The sequence below is a fragment of the Musca domestica genome, unplaced genomic scaffold (assembly GCF_030504385.1).
Source record: "Musca domestica strain aabys unplaced genomic scaffold, Musca_domestica.polishedcontigs.V.1.1 13, whole genome shotgun sequence".
In the NCBI taxonomy this organism is placed as follows: domain Eukaryota; kingdom Metazoa; phylum Arthropoda; class Insecta; order Diptera; family Muscidae; genus Musca; species Musca domestica.
Genome location: NW_026712172.1, coordinates 6,899,855 through 6,918,229, shown reverse-complemented (window position 1 = coordinate 6,918,229; position 18,375 = coordinate 6,899,855). Strand labels below are relative to the sequence as shown.

General features: G+C 33.6%; 2 protein-coding genes across 3 annotated transcripts; both read left to right on the top strand.

Annotated features, from left to right (window-relative positions):
- Window positions 1–348: 348 nt before the first annotated feature.
- LOC131800760 (uncharacterized) lies at window positions 349–1,657 on the top strand. Its single transcript, XM_059118447.1, has one exon. The coding sequence runs from the start codon at window positions 671–673 to the stop codon at window positions 1,622–1,624; it is 954 nt and encodes a 317-aa protein (XP_058974430.1). The 5' UTR covers window positions 349–670; the 3' UTR covers window positions 1,625–1,657.
- Window positions 1,658–11,969: 10,312 nt separating this feature from the next.
- Window positions 11,970–15,346, top strand: LOC131800831 (DDB1- and CUL4-associated factor 7). 2 transcript variants are annotated; one of them, XM_059118583.1, is made up of 5 exons: window positions 11,970–12,612; window positions 13,146–13,344; window positions 13,402–13,861; window positions 13,925–14,106; window positions 14,678–15,346. In XM_059118583.1, the coding sequence occupies exons 2-5, from the start codon at window positions 13,154–13,156 to the stop codon at window positions 14,874–14,876; spliced, it is 1,032 nt and encodes a 343-aa protein (XP_058974566.1). In that variant the 5' UTR covers window positions 11,970–12,612; window positions 13,146–13,153; the 3' UTR covers window positions 14,877–15,346. The 2 variants fall into 2 exon arrangements, with proteins under 2 accessions (XP_058974566.1, XP_058974567.1); XM_059118584.1 differs by having other exon boundaries at window positions 13,105–13,344.
- Window positions 15,347–18,375: the final 3,029 nt, after the last annotated feature.

Sequence of the window (18,375 nt, the reverse complement as noted above, 5' to 3'; positions counted from 1 at the left end):
ATTTTGAATCCATTAATGTGCCAAACACGTTTCATCTCCAAAACAAAATCGTTTAACATTAGTTTACAATATCACATACATACATACATAGTGTTTTATGGACCTATCAAATCATGTAAAATGGATGATTCATAATAAAAATCTGAAACATAATTTTGAAAGAACTCCTCCATTGTGTTTTCCCATGAATAGGTTTTAGGCAGAAAACACAAGTGACTGAAATAAAAAATTGTTATTTTGTAGAATTGAATGTTATGGGGGAGCCAATTTGGTCACAATATAAACATTTACAATTGCTGTGATGCGTATGACAAATACACGCACACTCACACAGTCTCTTACAGTGACCATTGGAAATTCTTAAACACAAAAATCAAAACAATTTTGTTAAAAATGGTTAGGTTGCCAAAAAAAAAAAAAAAACATTTTTTGTGACTAACCGACCGACCGACCAACCGCCTCATTTCAAGGTTAGAGGGCCAATGCAAAAGACCAATGAATTTTTAATTAAACATTGCGTATTTAATGCGCTTTCAAATTAACAAGCTAAACAGTTGACACCCAACATTGCAATCGAACGGAATAACTGAACGGTGTTGGTGTTTTTTTTTCACTTCTTCTTCTTCTCCTTACATTTTTACAACGAATCGGAATTATTAAGGACGTAAAAATGACGGCCAAATTTCAGTTGGGTATTTTATTTTTAACGGCAGTAGTCGCATCAACACTGGCGGAACCAGTGGTGCATAAATTACGGTTACGTTTTCCTGGTCCCAGCAAGATTGTGGCAAAACCCATCCAACAGCAAGTAGCCCCCTATCCACCGGCTGGATTAAAACCAGACCCTCCATTCGAGGAGGAAGAACCTGAAATTACGTATTTGCCACCCGAACCGGAATTGATATACGGACCACCTGATGAGGTTTATGGTCCACCGGAACCACAAACAACCTATGGAGTACCGGCCGAAACATATGGACCTCCACCAGCTGTATATGGTCCACCCGAACAAACCTATGGATCACCTGAACAAACTTATGGTCCACCCGAACAAACCTATGGCCCACCTGAATTGACTTATGGTCCTCCTACCACAGAACCGGAATTTGCCCCAATTGTTAATTCCGTCAATGCACCTTTGCAAATTTCTTCACAATTTGTGCCACCTCGTCCCGGCAAGGCAGTAAGTTTCCGCCCAAATCAGGTCAGCTTTAAACCACAATCAGCTGCCGTAATTAATGCACCATTGCAAATTTCTTCGCAATTCGTGCCACCAAGACCCGGCAAGGCGGTAAGCTTCCGTCCCAGCAACAACGGTTTCATACCATCAGCTGCCATCATTAATGCTCCCTTAAGGCCTGTATCCCATTTAACTGTTCCTCGTCCCGAACGCGTCATCAATTTCCGCCCTAAGCCCTTTCAAGCTCAACAACTCTTCCCCCAAACGTCACTAACGTTGCCTCGTGTGGAACGTCCAGTTGCTTTCCGTCCTAGACGTATTCCATCACAACAACAGCAACAACCAAACCGATTCAATCGTCCACTATCATCCAATATATTTGGTGCGTCGAAAAATAGTGGCCGTCCTTCCGGTCGGCAATTGCCATCAAAGATTTTCAATTGAGATTGGAATTTTTATTGAACGTTAAATGGAGAAAGAGCTAAAGATTTCAACATTTTTCTTGTTATTGTTATTTGTTTTGTTATATAATTTATAATTTAATAAAGAAATGTATTTTATTTAATCAATATTGTTTGTTTTTTTTTTGTATTATTCAAAGGAAAACAAGATAGAATTGTTGTTACTTTAGGTGATCTGCATAGAATCGTGGTCTGTGTCGAGTTCCTCTGTCCACGTGTTTTCGTAAATAAATTACAGGTCACTCTTATTGTTCGATAAAGACAAACATTTGCAAAGTTCCAATATCTAATACCATTACAATTTTTGGCGATCTGTTCAGATTTGGATATAGCTCCTCTATCGTCTGATTTCACTTTTATTATACCCTCCACTATACATAGTAGGGAGGATATATTAATGTCGTCATTCCGTTTGTAACTCATCGAAATAATAATTTTGGACCCCACAAAGAATATATATTTTTGTTCAGCGTAAAATTCTAAGACGATTTAGGCCTGTCCGTCCGTCCGTCTAAAATTTTGCACAGATCTGTCTTTTGTCTACAGGCAGGTCAAGTTCTAAGATGGCCTATATCGGTCCACGATATCGTATAGCCCCCATATAACGGAAACCCCCGATATTCGGTATTTTGATGATTTTAGCTACATTTTTTTAATGGAATTGTCTCAAATTCTACACAAGGAGTTCTTTGTGAGTACTTTACACCCTGAAGGAGAGTTGTCTATATAGGTCTACGATATCGTATATCCCACATATAACGATACCCCCGATATTCGGTATTTTGGTGATTTTAGTCACATTTTTCAATTGTCTGAAAATACACACAAGATGTTCCTTGTGGGTACTTTATCCCATAGAAGATAATTGTCTATATAGGTCAACGAAATCGTATAGCCCCCATATAACGGTACCACCCCACATTCGGCATTTTGATGATTTCAGAAAAAAAAAAAAAATTAATGCAATTGTCTTAAAATCCACACAAGGGGTTCCTTCTGAGTACTTTACCCCCTAGAAGAGAATTATCTCAATAGTTCCACGTTTCAGTACAGCGCCCATATAACGGTACCCCAGATAGTCGGTATTTTCATGATTTTTGCGGCATTATTCACCGGAGTTGTTTTAAATTTCGTATATATAGTTCGGAATACTTACTACAGCCCATGGTACAATGCAGAGAAGGTAGGCCTGTAAAATACAATGAGCTCCGATAATTTTTTACGAGAGAATAACGGTTTTCGTCAGTGAGTGTCTTCCAACGCGTGCGATAGTGCTTGTTTGTAAAGAAAAAAATAGTGGTGGCGTCAACTTAATAATCGATTTAAATAAATTAAATTTAATACTTTTGGAATCAGAAATATTTAATAATAGTAAATAACAGTCTGAAGATCACTTTTATAACTTAAAAACATACAAATCAAGCTTTTGTCTGTTACATTATTTAATGCCGACATTAGGAACAGAAAAAAAAGAAACTAGAAAAATATCATTTTTGACCTATTTCACCAAAACTTGAGAAAATTATTAAAAAATAATCCAAAAACTACTCAAATAAAAAAATAGTTTTGAGTCGGCAGTTGCTTTTATTTGTGCTTTTTGACCAACTTTTCTAAATTAAGTAGGTTTTTTTAAATCAGCTATTTGACGTTTTAGATAGCGGTGGCATTTAAAAAAAATGTTAGTTATCTAAAGGAAAAAGATCAATTCACAAATTCCAAATATAAGAAAGGTATTTTTTTATTTAATCTAATTTTTATTTTAATTGAAAATCAATACATTACTGAAGGTAACCACACTATTCTTGATTTTCTACCTATAATTGGTTTAGAATGATAATTAAATAAAACACTATTTAAAAACGAAATTAATTTCGAATTCTGGATTAAACTGTGAATTAGTAATATATCATTATTTTATACTATTTGAATTAAAAAATAAACAAAAAAATATTTTTTTACTGAAATTCCATATGCCGACTACTGGCAAATAGACATGCCGAGCATTGGAAAATGGTGCCGACTACTGGCAAAAAAAAACTACTTTTTTAGTAAAATTGCAAATTTTGCCAATTTAATAAAAACAAATTCAATTGTTGTTTATTATTTCGAAAACTAAACAAAATTTGGAATTTGAATAACTTTATTTTTCGGCAATTAAAAGATTTTACTCAGAATGTTGAAAGATTGAAAAAACGAAAATCCTAAAAGTGCCGACTATTGGTAAACTTACCCTATGAAAAATACATGAATCTTTATTTGAATTGAATATAATATAATGTAATGTTTGAAAATTATATTTGCGAAATGCGTCTTCATCAAGAAATAAGTGCTATCAACAAAAACAGAGATTTTTGAAGCAAAATTCCTTAAAAATATCCAACATTTTACCCTTTCGGAGGGGCCTAGGCACCCATCCTGGCTACTTCGGTTGCTACTGGTTAAATACCAAATGGATAAGTACCGAGATGTTTGCCGAAATGTTGGGTATTAGCTTCTTTAGAGTTATTATGTCATTTTCGGCTTTTTAACAAATATAGCGATTAAAAATAATACTTTAATTATTTGGCTAAATACCAAGATAAATATCCGAGAATTTAACCAAGTGTTGAGTTAAACTATTTTATAGGGAATATTGAGAACAAATTTGCAAAGGTATCGTTATATAGGGGAAGTAGAAATCATTAAAACTCTAAATAATCAAATTTGCAATAATTTCGTGGGAACATTTTGTGTCTAAAATCAGGAAAACGTGAAAACGAGGACCGATATACCTAAAGAAATACAATCTATACCCTACCCTCTTTTTCATGGTGGAGGGCAAAAAATTACTAAAATGCTCACATTTTTCATTCATTTGACCTTAAATTCGTCGAATAACGGTACTTTACCTTAAGTTAAGCTTTGTATTATTAGTTTCACAAGAACATTTAATGTAATTTGTCATGTAATTTGTATGGGTAAAAATAGTTTGATGTAAGAAAGGCGGCAATATTTATTATCCCTATATAGAGAAGTTTTCCATACAAATTGCAGCAGCGTAAGAAGTAAAAGTGCAGAAAATATATCAAGAAGTGTTTCCATAATACAAAAGAAAGTCTAAAATGTAAATCGTAGAAGAAATATGGAAAACATACTTATCCAAACTACTAATAATAAACCCAAAATAAAAGTTATTTACAAAATAACACGCTTAATCACAAATTTTAACAGCGATTTCCTACAAATATCGCTATGCACGGTTAATGTGTGATACTTGCATCGGTCCCCGAAATTCGTTTTTAAAAAGTTGTTCACGCCATCTAGTAAACAAAAGATTTTAATATGTAGAGTCATCTAGTATGTAAATCAATTCCCATATTTTGCAGCACCATCTAGTGAATACATTAGGTGAGGTTTGTGTCTGAAAATAGGGTTACAATTGGCATGTAGATGGCACTAACTCCAATTATAAACACAACAGAATAAACATTACGGCCGTTGTTACACAGATTTGAGTTGACACGAAAACTCTATTTGGCAGTCCTTCCTCAGCAACTTCGGTATACTGTTATCATGATCACGCTGGTCGCTTTTTTCGCACACATACTAATAAACAAAAACGAGTAAAAAAACATTAAGTTCGGCCGGGCCAAACTTTCAATACCCTCCACCTTAGGGTAAAGGAAACATTAGAAGAAATCTTACAAAAACCATTAAAGTGCCGAATATCGGGAGGTACCGTTATATGGGGGCTATACCAAATCGTGGACATACACATGCAATGTTTCGCCAACGGAGCAAGAACCTATTATGACCTGCAAATACCAATTTTCAGACAAATACGTAAAAAAATGTGGCAAAAGTTATCAAATGGCCGAATATTGGGAGGTACCGTTATGTGGGGACTATACCAAAACGTGGACCTATACATACAATGTTTCGGCACACGAACTAGGGCCCATTATGACCCACAAATACCAATTTTTAGACAAATCAGTGAAAAAATGTGGCAAAAACCATCAAAATACCGAATATCGAGAGGTACCGTTATATGGGGGCTATACCAAATCGAGGACCCATACATGCAATGTTTCGCTACCGGAGCTGGAATCCATTATGACCAACAAATACCAATTTTTAGACAAATCAGTGGAAAAAAGTGGCAAAAATAATCAAAATATCGAATTTCGGGAGGTACCTTTATATGGGGGCTATACCAAAACGTGGACCTATACATACAATGTTTTGTCATACACGTACAGGGACCCGTTATGACCTACAAATATCGAATATCGGGAGGTAACGTAATTTTTAATACCAACTATCCTAGACACAATACAACTTGCTCTGCTAAATTTTAGAGCTCTACGTCAAATAATGTGGGCTGTATCGTGAATTCAACAGACAGACAGACGGACGGACTTCATTAAATCGACTTAGAATTTTATGCTGATTATGAATATATAAACTTTATGGTGTCTACGACAAATATTTAAGGATGTTACAAACGGAATGACGAAGTTAATATAACCACCTTTCCAAGTTGGAGGGTATAACAATCTCCCATTATTCTTGTTATAAATGGAAACATTGATATTTTTATACCATCCACTATACTGTGGAAGGTATATTATCTTTGCCATTGAACTTGTAACTTCTAGAAATAAACACATAATATCCTAATAAGTATATACATTCTTGATCAACCTAAAATCCGAATTCGATTTTGTACCTATAAGACAAAATTAATTGTTATCACTGCACTAGCTTTAAGCTAAATTGGCTCATTTGTAACAAAAAGGAACAAGGAACATAGGGTCAACCTAAAACTCCTTTGTTTTTTTTACAAAGAAGCTAGCCGCTGACTTAAGCCAGTTAAAAGAGCCTTTTATGTACTCTCACCTTTATTCTGTTGGTCACATAATCCCCTAAATGTTTCTTAAGTCTCTATCAGACAATATGCTTTTACATATGTGGTGCCAAATTCTCCAAATGTTGCACACATCGTGTGATACGTGGACGACATTATATTTGGGAAATACATGAGTAAAGTACATACTTTACCATTACAGCAAGGCCTATTTCTATCGGGAAAATTAACGCTCCGTTCCACAAACTACAAGAATATGCTAGTTTTCAATTTTCTTCGATATTATAAACAAAGTTTATATACCCATAGTATGGGGTATAAAAACGGTGTTGGGCGAAACGAACCTAATTTTTATACTGTGGAGGAGTTCCCCATATAAATGCAGAAACTACATCGAGAAGGGTTTTTGTAACACAATGGAGGGTCTACAATGTCACTTGTAGAATGAATATGAAAGATACCCCCATGGTAGAATTACAAGGTAACCATTTCACGCCAGCTGGTATCAATTTGGTATGTCAAAAATTGTTGTAATTTGAATTCGCCATACAGAAACATTACAAAAATTCACACTTCAAACAGTAACAATAAATAAACTTAGAATACTCTCAGCCAAATGACTACATCGGCTATATACCTTTTGATACGTCAAAATGTGCCTCATCGAAATAATGGTTTTGGACTCTAGATCTTTTGGATGAAATCCATATTAGACATTTGGAGTCGATTGGGCGATGTCCGTCCGACCGTCTATTTGTGTTTTCATTATTAAGGCCCCAATTTAAGACATAAAAGTTTCAGAGCTTTCACGTGGTAGTTGCTTTAAAATGGAAAGCATAATTTTGAAAATCCCCCTAAAATAATTTAGCGCAAATGATTAAGCATATTTTTAATGGCGAACGTATCATTTTTATAAAATCCAATTTGAGATAGAAACAAATAGTGTAATACATGGTACAATGAAGAGAAGGTAGGTCAACTTTGAAAAAGTTGGTCTACCTGTTTGGCTTATATAGAGGTCTACCTGTTTGGCTTGTAATGTCAGAATTACTATCAAAACAATAAAAAAGCAAACAACTTGTTGCATTGATTTTGAATAAATAATTTAAAACCGCGAAAACTGAATGAATGCTCAAAATTTCTTTTCAATATCATGTTCTATATATCTCTTATGGTTTATTTCGCGACAAAAACTGTAGATTTTGTCGATGCATACGTCGCAATAAGCATTTTGAAAACACCCGAATTTGAATATTTTCTGAACAATTTTTTTATTATTGAAAAGAATACACACACATAAACAAATTAAGTTGACATATTAAGCCAGAAAAATAAAAAAATTAAAATCATATGGTAGTTCTGCCCTACCTTGAATTCATTGTACCATGGTGTAATCATGGTACAATGAATTCAAGGTAGGGCAGAACTACCATATGATTTCAATTTTTTTATTTTCTTGGCTTAATATGTCATCTTTATTTGTTTATGTATGTGTTTTCTTTTCAATAACAAAAAATTGTTCAGAAAATATTCAAATTCGGGTGTTTTCAAAATGTTTATTTCAACGTATGCATCTACAAAATCTAGAGTTTTTGTAGCGAAATAATCTTTTAGAGATATATAGTACATGATTTTGAAAAGAAGTTTTGACCTTTCATTCAGTTATCGCGTTTTTCAACTTTTTATTCAAAATAAATGCAACAAGTTGTTTGATTTGTTATTGTTTTGATACTAATTCTGACATTACAAGCCAAACAGGTAGACCTCTATACTTGCAATTTTTTCAAAGTTGACCTACCTTCTCTTCATTGTACCATGGGTGTAATATTCTGCATTTTTATGATGCCAATGTTAAAATTGTTTATTTGACTAATCTTAAATTAAAGACATATGGACGGTCAGTGATTTTATATATCTTAACTTCCTCCGATTTGAATTCTTAAAGACATTAATTCGATTCATTTGAAAAACAAAAATTTTGAGAAATTAATGATACAATTAAGACAAGGTAGGCAAACTTTGAAAAAATTGCAAGTATAGAGGTCTACCCATGGGTCTACCATTTTGGCTTGTAATGTCAGAATTACTATCAAAACAATAAAAAAAGCAAAGAACTTGTTGCATTGATTTTGAATAAATAATTTAAAAACGCGAAAACTGAATGAAAGGTCAAAATTTCTTTTCAAAATCATGTTCTATATATCTCTTATGGTTTATTTCGCGACAAAAACTGTAGATTTTGCCAATGCATTCGTTGCAATAAGCATCTTGAAAACACCCGAATTTGAAAATTTTCTGAACAATTTTTTTATTATTGAAAAGAATACACACACATAAACAAATGAAGTTGACATATTAGCCAGAAAAATAAAAAAAAATTAAAATCATATGGTAGTTCTGCCCTACCTTGAATTCATTGTACCATGATTACTCCCTTGAAATAGTTCTTTAAAATTCAACAAAGTCGGACTCGGAAATATTCTTTAGAATCTACGATTTAACGTCGGAAGAATGTTTTTAAAATTCATTATTTGGGGCTCCGACATTTTCTTTAAATCCCTGAAACTATTTCAAAATCCACAATTTGAGAACTGGAAATATTTAAAAATCCAGGATTTGATGTTGTGAAGAACTCTAGATTCTTTCAAATTTCACGAGTTGGGTCTTGAAAAAATCCGCTATCTGGGGCTGAAACTTTTATAAATTTCTACAAACACATCGCAAAAAAGTTCAAACAAATCCACCATATAGTGAGTACATTTTTGATGGGTTGATGATTTCTTGCCTTATTTTGAGTTCTCCGAATTCGTTTTGAATTTGTTCCAACTGAGATTATCATTCCACGCGGTATTCACCCCAATATTTCTATACCTTTTGCTTTTATCGAGTTCTCTTATATCGAGGACCGGCATAAACTGTACGAGCAACACAACATTTCCCTGCAAAATTTAATAGAAATTTTTCAAAATTAAATGTTCTGATTGGTGCAGAACAATTTGCCTCAAATTTTATATGTCAAGTAATTTCGCCTATCTTACAATTTTGACATATCAAGTTCGAACAAAAGTTACTTTGTTGTAATTTTCGCCTATATTGCTACCTGGTATTTCTACCATGATACCCCCAAATACAATTTTTTCTTTTGGTACCCTTATTCTGTCAGAATATACATGTGTGTGCGTATGGTTTTGAATAAAAAAGGGAATTTAGAGACAACAGAAATGCATATTTTCCACGTTACCTGTCCCTCTATCTTAAATTCAATTTTGTGGTGAAACCCCAATATTCCATTCATGTTTTGTGGGTTTCGCGCAATATAAAAATTTTGTGAAAAAATATTAAATAAATGGTCTGTTCCAGAACCAGGTTCTGGAACAAGCCTAAACAAAACCAAGTGTTGCTTGCATGCATGGTAGAAAAATGTAGGTAGATGCATCAATACTTGGGAACATTATTATGTCAAAATTTTTAAAGTACTTTGTCCAAAATAAGTAGATTTTTATATATTTTCTTATACGACGCAAATCGGTAATTGTAATTATATGTATTTTTCAACAATTTTTACAAATTTCAATAATTTTTCATTCACGATTTCCAATTTCAAAATTGGTTTGACAGTTCGTTGTCCCAACAACTGTGTCGATGCGACTACATGTATTCTTGGCATGCATGGCACAATTACAGTAGGTAGAACAAAGCTACCCCTAAATACAATTGTTTTCTTTTGGTGCCCTTTTTCTGTCGAAACAATAAAAAAAAAAATATATGCATATTATACCCCTTAAAGGACAACACATTGTACAATTTTCGGATAAAACTGTATTGTTTTCAATGATGTTGATTCAGTATTGTGGAATAACCCCAAAATTTCATTCTAATTGTTGCATGTTTAAAAAGTCTATTTGACATAACAAGGCTCCAGTACAGAGTTGCATTTTCTTAGTTTCCTGGATGTTAAGCAACCTTTCGTATTAAGCCATGGATATACTGAACTAAAATCATAATAATAAGCCCAAAACAAAAGTTCTAACTTTTTTCTGTTCAAGGACGTGCAAGAATCTACTAGTTTTGCAAGTTTCTTCCATATCATAAAGGGAAAATCGGCTATAATTATAAAAAATTGTACATTCTTGCAGTTCTGGAACAAACTATATATAGCATGCTTCACCACAAGTTCGCAATAGATGGTCTGTTCCACAACTGCAAGAAAGTATTTTTTTACTACGATAACCAATTTTCCCAATTGGTTTGACAGTTTATTGTCCAATGCCACTGCCTGTATTCCTCTACAATGTTTCTGACCAAGGTAGATGTACTAGGTAATCGCATCAGCCCAGCTGACGGCACCATTAAATGTCAAAACAAGTTGTTGTAATGAAGAATTCGCCCTAAATGAATGCAACAACAAATTTGTTTATGTTGTCTTCCCTAAAAGTACATTTTTATAATATTTCAAATAATAGCAAGTTAAGAGTTAAACCAGTAAAAAAATTAAAAGAAAATGAAGGAAGGAGGTTAGAATGGGGTGCAGCTTTAAGAATTAAGTTAGCCTCAACATCTAAGATTCCCAAAGCACATCACGGGAAGTAGTGCAAGAATTCGACTCTTGTCATTTGCAGTTCCAGAAAACTTTCGGTTTAAACCAGTAAAATAATACTACAATTAATACTTATTTTACTCCTATTTGTTGTACAATACAAACTTTTACTGCGAAGTTCATTTACGACTAGAGGCACACAAAATAAAATGTAAACAAACACCTCGTTTCTGATTGGTTGAAACAAATTTGCCGCAACCTTTAAATGTCATGGCGAATCTATGTTTTTCGCCTTAGATGCCAATTTTGACATTTGAGGGGGACATTCATGTACCTAATTCTGTTCTAGAGAGAGAGAGAGAGAGGTCCAGCGATATAAGAGAAAGACCCTAGATCATGAAGCCTATCAAGCATGACTGAATAGCATTCATACTGATGCAGTCGCAGAGGTAGTTAAGAATTACAGTACGAATGTCATCCTCGGAGTCCACTACTATCCATTGCAGCTGAAGAACGTCAGTTGCCTAGACAAACTAGGGTAGTTTTCGCCCAACTACGCTCAGGATGGTGCAGCCGTCTCAACTCAAATTGGGCACGAATTGACCAAGATGTGCGATACAGCCAAGCCTACCCAACTCCGTTCAGAGGATTTTTGGCTTCAGCCCATTAAGGTTGCACAATTCCTAAACCTGGACATCGAAGAAGAACCGGATTTATCAGTCCATAAATTACAGAGCATGTTATCACTGCTACAACAACAACCAAATTCTGACAGCGAACAACATTTTTCCAATGCCAATGGGAACATGCCAAATATCGACTATTGAAAAATCGTTATTGATTCAATAAATCGGCATGGGAACCCGGCGGCGAATTAACAGCCGTCCTTCAAGACCAGCAGATTATTAATCGATTTTGATCGATAAGTCCAAAATCGACCTACGAATCCCTAGTCGCATATATATACATTCATTTTCGGCTTGCAGGCGTCCGATTAAAAAATATCTTTTTAAATATAAAAATCAATGCAAATAATTGTGTAAAACATCAAAAATTCAACATCACATGCATGCCCAAGTGATGAGCAATAGTTTGTGAAACAGAAACAACAATTTATGTCATAAATAAATGTGATTGCAGTGGTTTTAGCCGTCGTCGTTCAGCGTTCGAGACCCAGCATTTTTTTTTACTTTTTTTGTGCAGTCCGGAACAAAAATACAGACAAGCGGCGAAAATGATTTGAGCATAATTAAATTGTTCAAATATATTTTGGAAACAAATAAACCTTTTTTGTCGCACCACCATCGCCCAATTCATTCCTCATCGCCATTTATTTCTTATTTTTTGGTTTGTCATATAACCATTCGGTCAGGTTGTCTGTTCTTTGTCGTCGCCACTCAGACTGATGTGGTAAACAAAAAGTATTGCGTTTCGACATTCTTGTTGACGGCGAATAATTGGCAGGTATTCTTCCTTCGCTTGCACTTTCACAAGCATCATCACGTCGACAAGCGGAACAGCAGCGGACATTGGCAAACCGCATTGAGTAGCAGAGTGACTAGATTTCGACATAAATAAATTATAGGTAAGTTCATTGTTTTTAAGGAAATCAATTTCAACAGAAGACCTTCCTTTGCAAATGATTGTCAATGATGTAGGGGTAGGGTGGTGCTCAGTAGACGGGGTGGCCTATGTGTTCGTTGTTGCCGTGATGCCATTGACCGTGTTTTGTAAACATTAACCATCTGATTTATACTAATTTTTTTATTTAACTGAGAGATGAAAAAGAAATGAGTGCCTATAACTTATCCAAATGTAACTATTAATCGGATGATAACAATTTTGTTTGCAAATTTGGGAATAGTGGGAACAGTTGTGGCATATACCTACTATGAGACTATATTATTATAGATTTGTAATTCATTACAAAAACACTTAATCTGGAATACCATTATAGTTTAATTATAGCCTGTTGCTATTCTATAAACAACACTAAGTCTTAGTCTTTTATCTGAATCAATAGTTTTATATTTAGTTAATGACATATTACTGACAATTCGATTGTATATATTTATAGCTATCATTAATTTGAAACAACTCTTGACTATCCATCCACAGATATAGTTATGTCTGCCACCGCCGGGAAACGGAAGGAAATCTACAAATATTTGGCACCATGGCCATTATATTCGATGAACTGGAGTGTTCGACCAGACAAACGCTTTCGTCTGGCTCTGGGGAGTTTCATCGAAGAATATAACAATAAAGTTCAAATAATAAGTCTGGATGAAGAGACCAGCGAATTTAGTGCTAAAAGGTAATTTTCATGTTGCCCAACATATTCCATCTTTATTAATTTTTTACATTTCTTCAGCACTTTTGATCATCCATATCCGACAACAAAAATTATGTGGATACCCGATTCTAAGGGTATATATCCCGACCTTTTAGCCACCAGTGGTGATTATTTACGAGTATGGCGTGCCGGAGAACCAGATACCCGCTTAGAATGTGTTCTAAATAACAACAAAAACAGTGACTTTTGTGCACCATTAACTTCATTCGATTGGAATGAGGTTGATCCCAACTTAGTTGGAACTTCTTCAATAGATACGACTTGTACAATATGGGGCTTGGAGACGGGACAACCACATGGTCGAGTATATGTGGCTGGGCATGTAAAAACACAACTTATAGCTCACGACAAAGAGGTATACGATATTGCCTTTTCGCGGGCTGGTGGTGGTCGTGATATGTTTGCTTCAGTCGGTGCTGATGGTTCGGTGCGAATGTTTGATTTAAGGCATTTGGAGCATTCAACAATTATTTACGAGGTAGGGTATTTTAATTTCACAAATTTATGTTTTACTTATTATTTGCAATGTCTTTTTAAACAGGATCCCACACATACAGCTTTACTTCGTTTAGCATGGAACAAACAGGATCCAAATTATTTGGCCACCGTAGCAATGGACTCGTGTGAAGTTATAATATTAGATGTCCGTGTTCCTTGTACACCTGTTGCAAGACTGAGCAATCATAGGGCGTGTGTCAACGGTATAGCGTGGGCGCCGCACAGGTAAATATAAATTGATGATAGTCTCATTCATCCAGAAGAACTTAAATTGGAAGTGCAAACGCGAGAAGAATTATTATTAGCAGTCAATGGCACACATTTTAAATTATTTTTAATTTTTATTCGCATATTTTTCAGTACTTTTTACAAAATTTGAAAATATTTTGGCAGTAACTACAATTGACATTTGTAGCATTATACATTCTTTGTAATTGTATTTAAGGCAAATTCTATAGTTCAAGCTAAAAATTGCCTAAGAAATTCTTTCAAGATGTACTGCTGTGTCTTAAAAATATTGTATTAATGACTTTCTTCCTATAGAGGAGTATTGCGTGCCTATAACATAATTCTCATACATAAATTTTTATGTGACAATATACAATATACGTAGAGTAGCCATGCATAGAAGTTTTTAGAAATGTCATCGTCGCTAGTTACCTAGCGCACTAATTGAAAATAAATAATAAAAAGTTAAATAAACTCTCCACTGATATACATTTTGATATATATTAATACTTTTCAATAACAAAACACAAACTATACTCACATGTTTTTTTTGTTATCATTTTTGTAGTTCCTGTCATATATGCACTGCCGGTGATGATCACCAAGCACTGATCTGGGATATACAGCAAATGCCACGTGCAATCGAGGATCCAATTTTAGCTTATACAGCTGCCGAAGGTGAAGTCAATCAAATTCAATGGGGTGCAACGCAGCCCGATTGGATTGCAATTTGCTATAACAAAGCATGTGAGATCTTGCGTGTCTAGAGACAACAGAATCATCGTCACCGTAGCAATGCTCAAAGGACGTTGTATATTGAACGAGTTCTCATATATGCACCACCACCACAAAAACAACAGCCACAACCACAGCCACAACAAAATTTAATAATAATGAAACAAAAACAAAAAAATCTTATATTAACTACTAATACTACTACTACTAAATATATCGATAAAGATAATTATTACTACGTACGTATAGTCTACAAAATGTCATCGTCGTCGTCTCACAGTCATCGTCATTATTGCCACTAAGAAACGAACGAATAATGATCGATAGAGATAATATTTTCAAAGTGAAATCTTAACAATCGACACTAAGTGTGTGTGATATTGTTTTTTATTTGCACACCATAATAAGAAAACTCGAAAAAGCAGTAAAGTAGATTAAAAATCGGATAAATAAAAACCAACCAAAAGCAAATACACAACGTAGAAAGAAAAAAAAAAAACAATGCATACACAGTTCAACATTTGTTTTCCTCTTTGTTTGCCAAAATTAGACGAAAAAAGTAATCAACAGCTAATTGAAAATGCAATCGCTAAGAAAATTCAGCGAGAATCTGTAAAGTTCTAAGAATGTAGTTTACTTTGAATCATTAATTTTAAGCGATTAAGTTTTTAATTCATAAGTTTAAGAGAACATGTAGTTTGCTAATTATTTATATACATTTTTATTTATATGTTTATTTTAAGTGTATAAAACAAAAAGAAAAAAACGAAAAATAATAACTGATCGTGGACAATTTAGTTGGAAATGCTCACAGAATACATACATTTTTGTTAGTTTTATTTTTGTTTTTAATATCTTTATTCTTCATTATCGGAAAGAACGTAAATTCGTCAAAACCAATAAAACGAAAGTAACTAAATCGGTTTCAATTACAAACTTTATAATTAGGGTTTTTAAGAACAGCATGAAAAATAAATATGTATTTAATTCCTATTCATTAATATTCTCCAAATACGTTTAGATCTTTATGTTTTCCATATTTGTTTACATTTACAGTTCAAATATTAGCTGTCATATAAATTGAGTCAAACTCACAAACAAAATTTTTTTATCATAAGTAATATTTCAAAAATTTAAAGATTACAAAAAAAAAAAAAAAAACAAATTATTATCGATTTTGTTTGTCCTATTTTAATTACAATGTTTTTTCTCTTGAGAATACAAGCCACAACTTAATCGTAGAGTTCGACGTTTGAAGTCATAACGGCATATGAATGAATTAATATGGAATTTTAAGTCAGACTGACTTAAATCTGTCTACTTTTAATAAAGCAACAAAATAACGAATTTAATGTCGAAACTCAGTTCCAAACGATTAATTTTTATCAATCTGAGCACATTAAAGACACATCTTCATGCAAGGCATGTGTGGATCTCTAATTTGGAAACTCGGTGTGAATCTAACATACTAAAAGTGCATTTAATTTTTAATCCCATTAATGCCAAGTCTTTCGGCCCAAAGTGTGCTTTACTCCGACATCAAAATTAGTCGTTTTTTTTTAAATATACAGCGAGAGATAAAAAACCGCAACAAAGTCAAACGCCATCATTTTTACAAAAAATGTCGGAAATAGCATCAAATTTTAGAATACGTACGAATTATGGCCTTCAAACGGTCAATGAAATTATAACACGCTGCCCGAATGTTGCTCTGCGGTAGCTCGCTTGCTTGAGGTGACCGACACTTTGGAATTTTTTAGTGCCAACCTTGCTTTCCAAAATACTTCAGACACAATAGTCCAACGGATTGGTATCCTAAGATTTTGCTTGCCATTGTGCGCTGGAAACGAAGCGAGAAACCTCATTTTGTAACCATTCTTGGGTGGCGCGTGCTGTGTGCGATGGTGCTGAGTTCTGTTGGAATGTCCAAGTTCTGCGGTCAAAATGTTTGCGTGCGCAAGTTTTTAATACACCCTCCAGAATATTTTCGCGATAATATTCGGAATTTATTCTGATGCCACGGTCGATTAATACGAGCTGAGAGTGATCATCGGCTGTTATGGCGGCCCACACCATCACCATGGCCGGCGCTTGAGTTTTGGTCGCCAACCGAAGTTGCACATTTCCAGCTGACCTCTTTGGCAAGTAAAACCGATCATTTTGTTCGGAGAAAACCAAATTTAGCAGTTCACCGCTTTCGGCCATGCGAAGCAACTCTTTAGCTGTTTTGAGTCTATTTTTTCTGTAACAAAGTCGTGTCTATAACGACTGACTTGGTCCCTAAGAAAGGTCAAGTTTGTTAATTTTGAAAGTAGTCCCCATGGAATAATAACTTGTGTAGAAATGTAGTTAGTTGTAAACACCATGTCATCGATGTTCAATTGACCAAGTAGTGCGAACGACAGAATTACGGGCATTTATAAAATACAACAATTTATATTCTTTTTGTGCTGTCAAAATGCATAGCTTAAAAATTAGTGAAACATTTATTCATATTTTATTCCTATTTGATATATTTCTTGCGAACATATGTTTGACAGCAAGAGAAAACTATGGTCAAAATTAGCCTCCTGTGTGATCTCATACAAATTGTCTTGGTTTCATTGTTAGATTATCGTATTTCCTATGAAACAAATAGTTATGGCATTGTAAATGCTTTTACTGATCTGGGCGACGAACATATAAGGAAGTTTTTAAATGTTTTTCCATGGTGTAGGGAAAAAACGGGGAAATACAATATTCTTTTTTTAAATTAATTTTTTAACTTTAAATGTCTACACAAAATCTATTGCAATTAAAACCGTTTTAGTTATTTTTCTTCAAATTATGAATTTTTGTTATGAAAAGAAAACTTTTTTCTTTTTTGGTTTTCTATAAACACAAGCAAACATGCAAAAGAACTTTGAAATAACAAGAACAACAACAACAAAAAATAACCAATAAATTTTTTATACAACAATAACAAAAATCCTACCTCGTTTTCCATTAAGGATTATTTGAAATGAAAACTAAACAAACATAAAAACCAAAAAAGAAGCAAAAACGGATAAAACAAAAGAAATTCAAATAAGAAATGCAAAATTTTTAAATTAAGTAAAACAAAATGAGAAAACTGGAAGTAAAAAGAATTGAACATTTAGCCTTATTTACTAAACAAAAAAGAACAAACCAACAGAAATAACAACAACAACAACAACGTGACGAAGAACAAAACAAAAAATCATTTTCAGCTACTACGGCAGGATAAGGGACTCTAATTAGTTTCAATACTTTCTTTTTTATTTAAATTATGTTCAATTGAAAAAAGCAACAAAAAGAAATATAAATTATGCAAAAGAAAACAAAAGACAGAAATTATAATTAATGTAACAAAACAAAAAAAAAAAAAAAAAAAAAACGTGAAGAAATATAATGCAGCTTTTTTGTAACTTTGTAACCACAATATATTTTATATTTTGCAATTGAAAAACCAACAAAAACCACACAAAACAAATATCCAACAAACCAAAAATGAAAAAAAAAGATATGAAA

Excerpts from the sequence above, each read along its gene's own strand:
- LOC131800760 (XM_059118447.1), top strand. The coding sequence starts at position 671 with ATGACGGCCAAATTTCAGTTGGGTATTTTATTTTTAACGGCAGTAGTC.
- LOC131800831 (XM_059118583.1), top strand. The coding sequence starts at position 13,154 with ATGTCTGCCACCGCCGGGAAACGGAAGGAAATCTACAAATATTTGGCA. Across the intron at positions 13,345-13,401 it reads AGCGAATTTAGTGCTAAAAG|CACTTTTGATCATCCATATC; the intron begins GTAATTTTCATG and ends ACATTTCTTCAG. Across the intron at positions 13,862-13,924 it reads ATTCAACAATTATTTACGAG|GATCCCACACATACAGCTTT; the intron begins GTAGGGTATTTT and ends CTTTTTAAACAG.